At 43.5% G+C, this 6,406-nt stretch overlaps 1 protein-coding gene across 2 annotated transcripts in view; it reads left to right on the forward strand.

The window, feature by feature from the left end:
* The first annotated feature begins 1,440 nt into the window (after positions 1–1,440).
* The window catches only part of plpp3 (phospholipid phosphatase 3), a 40,465-nt gene continuing 35,499 nt past the window's right edge, over positions 1,441–6,406 (forward strand). For both annotated transcript variants that reach the window (XM_080860679.1, XM_080860678.1), the window contains exon 1: positions 1,441–2,038. In XM_080860679.1, the coding sequence (XP_080716805.1) occupies positions 1,900–2,038 (139 nt within the window). In that variant the 5' untranslated portion in view covers positions 1,441–1,899. The remainder of the gene's footprint in view (positions 2,039–6,406) is intronic.

Here is a 6,406-nt window from a genome sequence, read left to right on the forward strand (position 1 = left end):
TTCTGCTTTATATTATTATTATATTATTATTATAATCATTGCTGTTATTATTATGTCAAATAACCTAGTAGTAATAGATATGCATATTTAAACATATAGTGTAACCAATGTTTCTATTAAGCCCACTCAAAACATCGACTTTTGTTTACTTATCACCGTAAATTGTCAATAAGCTAGCTTTCAACACATGTTGGTCGTCTTTTGTTTCTTTACCATGGTTTCTATGTAGCATGCATGTTTGCATGAAACATGTGGCCTACCTCAAAATTTGCTTAATTAAGCTGTCATCGTCTGTTCATCGTCTGTGCATAATTGGATAAAAAAAACCTAACGTGTGCGAGTATCAAAAGACTACAAAATAAACGTTTATTCTTTGTAGTCTAAACAAATATATTTAAAAACAGAATGTTATCTAATCCATTATAGCTTTGGTCGATTTTGTAAATGATCCAGCTGTATCCACTAGTAAATTGAGTGATCTAATAGTGTTGTACATGGAGTATGTGGTCCTCAACAGAAATAACCAGTAGCACCAATGGCATAATTTGCTACTGGTTATCATAGCAGGCCTGTAAGAATATAATTTTGTACTTGCTTGCTGTCCGGACACGAGTTTTTATCATTTGGCGCTATGGATAATTTCTGTCATTAGGTGGCAGTATAGTCTAAGTATTTATGCACTGAGGAGAAATGAGTTGCAGGCCTTTAACGTGCTTAAAAACCGGCCATGGTTCAAAGGAGTTGTGTGAGATCTCGTACTCTAACACTTTTGAAAGCTACAATCACCACACCAACTATGATGTGCTTGGTTAGACTGTGTAATGATTCATTAGATCAGATTTCTTAGACCGTTGTGCTGTTGTTTTGTGTTGTTTATTTTGTGTAAGTTCACTGAGCCACTGAGAGTCAAATTCATTGTTTGTGCAAACTTACTTGGCCAATTAACGTGATTCTGATTACTAATAATTAGTCATTACCGGTTATATTGACAGTATTAATTCCTGGTTAAATTAACATAATAAAAAATATGTATCGACTCAAATCATCATTGTCGTGAAATATGGAGGAATAACCAGTGTAAAATACTACTTTATACGAACAACAACAACAATATTAATAATAATAATAACAATCATAATAATAATAATAAGCCCCACATGGTAATCGCTTTAACTTTAAAAATATATTTCATTCGTTAACTTCAAGCACAAGTAGGCTAGTCTACTTAACTGGATTGCCAGTTCATCAGACACTAGTTGCCGCTCCATGCATCCTTTTTTTTTTCTCAGTGCGCCCTCTCCCAAAAGCCACCGCTTGGAGCAGTGTGGACCCGCGCCACTTTCAGGCAAAGTTTGGATCGAAGCATGGAGGCAAACACCCTCAGCGCAGACCTCGAGGAAGGGGGCTGAGCCTTGCAGATTGCTACGAGAAGCCTGGAGAGAGAGAAGGGGGAGGAGAAGAACAGGGACTCATAACACAGGGGTTGAGCTTCCACGACTCAGAACATTACTCTCAATTCAAGGCACCATCTGGGAAACGAGCGACACCGAATTTTCATTCATTCAGTCTAAATTAAACAAAACTAGGCTGTTAGTTAGCGCTGAAAGCTACGGCCTCACGTTGATTTTTTTCCCCACCTACAACTTCTGGGAACTCAGTGGTTTAGAAGCTTTCTACTGTTTTCTAACAGCATTGATGACTTCAGGTATCGCTTCGTTGCTCTGTTGATTCCAACTCTCTAATAACTTCTCCTGCGGGTAGTTGGGAATTTGTTCTCCCAACTTCATGACACTCTGTTGACAAGAGTATTTTGGACAAATAACTCTGACTGATCATCCATCCTTTTGCCGCGTTTTGTGTGGACTGGGATTTAAACGCAAGAAGAGGACGGGTTCTCCAATGCAAAATTACATGTATGAGAAGGCAATGGCACAAGAGACAAGAAACGGCGGCACATCCACATTAAATAACAACAACGGCGTCGACAACAGCAAGAGGAAACTTTTAATAGGGTTAGATGTAATTTGCCTTCTGTTAGGTAAGTTGTTTTTGTTTGCATTTATATTTGCACTACCTGCCGAAACATGATAAAGCATATTCCCAGCATAGCATATTCATTCGTCAGATACAAGTTTGTTATGTAAAGGTGTATATGTTTTAAAATATCTATCATCTCATGAGCGTGTTTGAGTTGTACAGTATCGAGTTTAAACTGTCAGGAAATGTAAACTAAGCAAACCCCACATCCAACTCACCGCTGTTAGTTAACTGACAGCTAACGTTAAGCCGACTGTCAGGAGAGAGTTTACGCTGAATTAATGTGTCCATGCATGCCTTTAAAATGTTATCACTAGCACACAGTATTATGCCGTTATTCAGTCTTATCTGGGCATCAGAACATCTGACAACGCCACCCTTTTTGTCCAGAGAGACTTGTTTCACACCATGAAAAATGCGCGTTTGCAATTACAGTATATAGCTTTGTACACATTTAAGATAAAAGTGGCTATTTTGTATCCGTTTGGTAAGCGAGACCAAAGTCGAAGCCGGGTTCTACTGGGATGATGAGCGCAAATGTTATTGACATCCTTTGAAGTGGTACCAGTGCATGCTTATTGTGGTTTCCCGGCCATTTACACTTTGAACGAACAGGGCCCTGGCAGAATATGGTCAGTGTCTGCTTGCCTTTAGCTCTGTGACAAGTGTTGGAACCAATCAGCCTGAATGTTCCGACACACAAATTTCTTATTTCTTATATGGTTTTATAGCTAAATCATGCTTAGTTACAATTATGTAATAACTTTTTAAATTATTGTAAAATTGAATAGTTTAGATATCTTGCAAGACCCTGCAATATTCCCAAACAAGTTTTTGCCTGTGTTGTACCAATGAGGACAAATTCTGGGCAGCCTCTTTCATTGAGCATGAAGGCTTTATTTGCCAAGTATTGTTCTTGTGCCTGGAAACCATCACCAAGCAGAACCATCAGCGTCCTGTCCCTAAAACCATCGGTCCTCAGCCCCAGAAAGCCTAGGTTCAGGCGACTTGAGCTCAACCTTGCACATTCTTTTAGGGGACCTTCCACCAAATCCCCCCAGGAAAGCCAGCTGACGGGCCTTGTATGCTGCTTGCCACGGCATCTTATCAACTTTCTCTGGACATGCTCTCTTGTTGCTCTCTTTCTTTTCTCTGCCCCCCGTGAGTGTGTGGAGTAATCGTTCAGACATGTGGTTTTGAACAGCCGTGTGGTGCTTTTAAAGCCAGAGGACTCGCGTGTGAGTGTTGTGGGACCCGTGAGTCACCATCTACGGGGAGAGGCACTGTTGCCTTCAGAGATCAACACTTTTTTGGAAAGAGAGGACCCATTTGCAGGGTGTTGTGATGTTTAACATCAAGTCTTCCAGAAACTTTAGAGAGAGCTAGCACAACAACAGACAAACCTCGTAAAGCCAGACATCACAGATCCCAACTCTACCTCCTTAATGAAAAAAGCAAGACCATTGCAGACACAAATTTATTGCAAGTTTATATTGGCTGTAAAAAAAGAGAGATGTATCCTCCATGAAACTGTTGACAGACGGCAAACTTCATTTAATACGTATGGAGTGAATTTCCTGTGAAAACCAGCTTCATACACTGTTGAGGGGGGGAAAAATAGGCTGGCGTTGATGGGGTGCATCAAAAGGGGAGCGCAAACAAACATGGTCTTTGTGATGCTAAAGTCGGAGTGGCTGGCCTGCTTTTCTGTGCTGGAGGGGCTTGTGAAAGGGAAGAGGGGGACTCTTTAGGCAAAAAGGGGGGAGGGGTAAAGTTGGGGACAACTTGAAGAATGTATGACAGTGAATGGGCTTTGTTCTGGCTTATGCTTTCCCAAATTGCCCCTCTAGTCTGGTGCCGGGGTACCATCTGCTCCTCTGCCCTCTCCCTCTCTTTCTCTCTCTCTCTCTCTATCTCTGTGCGTGTATTTCTGTTTTTGTTTTTGTTTGTTACTGCGTCTCAGTGAGATGTCCATCTCTCACTTCACTTCTGCACCGCCAGAGCACGTTCATTTAAGAATCACATCCCTTTTTTTTTTAAACTCCTCAGAATCTCATCTGTGCTTTACTTCTTTTGGACAGACAATAAACTAGATTCTTTAGTGCTGAGAAAAACTGCCACTGGCAAGTTGGTCATATCCCGGCTCTCTGTGACTTGTTAGGATGGTTTGTAGCCAGATGAGTAATGTATGCAGATAAAAGGACCAACAGCAAGCAAGTGAGCAGGCCATGGAGTGCTCACTATCTCTCACACCCTTTCTGGCTCTGTCCCTCCCTCCATCAGGGAAAGTAGCCCCCCCCCCCCCCCCCCCCCCGTGCATTAACATACAGTGAGGCTGGAGAGGATTGCAGCGGAAGTCCATCTCAACAGGTTGCCGTCCCAGCAGAGGGGATACAGGGCTGGGGAAGGGGGGCAGGGCAGGGCTCACATTCTCTCTCTGTAGAGGGCTACTTAATAAACACACATCACATACACACACACATCTCATACACGCACACACACATGCATGCACACACACACACGTTCACACACACAGATATATATTTATATGTCGGTGTGTTTATATATATACCAGGGCAACTCATTTACATGATAAATTCCTCCCTCTGAGACTGCTGATCATATCCCATTGAGAAATAGTGGATACATTTGACAGTGGAACTCTATTTGTAGTGGATGTGGTTTTGAGGTCAGTTGGAGCCTTTTTTTTCTCTCTTTTTGCTTTTTTTTGTTTTTCAAATTCAGACATTTGGAAGTATATTTACCACAGCGTGGGTACAATTGTGTCCAGTCCTCACCCAATCATTTTCACTTAGACAGTTGTTATGGCAGGACACACTTGGAGGTCCAATGACGCCAGGATTTTTCAGGAAACGGCGCTTCTAAAAGCGGCCCTCACCTCGCCGGCTTTGTGCCGGGGTGTCCTTTCCAAAGCCACACAAAGAGGCCAGGGGTCTATTCAAGGCTTGAGCGCAAAGCTCCACTCTCCCTGCATCTAAACACTCTTGGCCCCTCCAGCACTATGAGCTTTCCAAACAGCTCCCCATCCAACATCCCCCCACCTCACCCATATGACTTTTAATCCAGTTGGCTCGTCTAAAAGCAGTGGACAAGGAAATGGCTCTTCCAAAAAAACTATAAAAAAAATCTACATATGACAGCTTTCCTGGACTGACCACAGTAGAGTAGAGGACAGGCCAAGCTTTATCAGATGTGTGGATCAGGGTCACAGCTGTCTTCAGGGGAACATTGCAGATGTAATCAGCGTCTTGAACTGAATTCAACTTTTGAGGCCACCACCTAACCTACTGAAGTGGGGAATGCTTCTCCTCTTCTATCCTTTCTTTCTCTTTTCCTCCTCGCTTTTTTATTTTGCCCATTTCTTTTGCTTCTTTAAATCCTTTAGCTCCCCTTGGCGGGGCATTCCAGGTAGGGGCGTATAGGATTCTGGGGCACTCCTGGGAAACGCTTACATGTCAGGCCTATTGCATTAACCTCTGACTCTCCTGCCATTCTGTTCTATAAATATTTTCCAGAATTGCTCAAATTCTTCATCTGCAAAGCAGGGCTGCCAAGCCCTCTTGATGTGACATCTGGTATAATTTTCAGACTGTGTGCCTTTGAGTGTGTGACTGAGACTCAGGAAAAGGGTGGGAAATAGGAAAGGTAGTCTCTCTCCCTCTCTCTCTTCTCTCACTCAATCCTTCTCCTTTTCTTCTTTGCGCTTAGGTGTGGCCAGCTGTGCGTTGAAATGCAATCCTACTCTTTTTTCTTCCAGTTCATTTCCATAGCCCACCACCCCCACCATGCACTCTCTCACAATTAAGGAGAGTAATTGCTGGGGGGGGTGTGTGCTCTGAGAAGCCACTGCATACTTTCCACAATGGAATCCGCCGGGGCCGTCATTGAACCCAAATGAGGTGCACCCCCGTCGGCGGCTCAGTCCCAGGAACCCCGCTTGATCTGTGCCCAGTGCATTCTGGGCCAGATTTCCCCTCCTTTGTAGTTTACTGTCAGGCAGCAAAGGGTGTTGGGTGTAGGAAGAGTCTTTATGGAAAGGGCAGAGGAGAGCCTTATTCCCTAGGCGCCTGGGCGGGCAGCGGTAATTGGAACCTGGGTGGCTGGCTGGCTGGCGGGTTCGGACTTCAAACGTGCGATCGGCCTGATTGTTGTGCTCAGAGTCGTTCACTTTCCACCTAGACCAAATACAAGCAGGCGTATACTGGCCGTAAAGCAGGCACAGTGATTTTTAAGAGAGCTCTCATTTTGGTGAATAGGGGGGTGATTACTGAGGGTGTGTGTTTGAAGGCGACTGATTGGAGGTGATCTTTTTTTGTCTCATCACAGCTCCCACCCACACATGTAAACA

The sequence above is a fragment of the Sprattus sprattus genome (assembly GCF_963457725.1).
Source record: "Sprattus sprattus genome assembly, chromosome: 2".
NCBI lineage: Eukaryota > Metazoa > Chordata > Actinopteri > Clupeiformes > Clupeidae > Sprattus > Sprattus sprattus.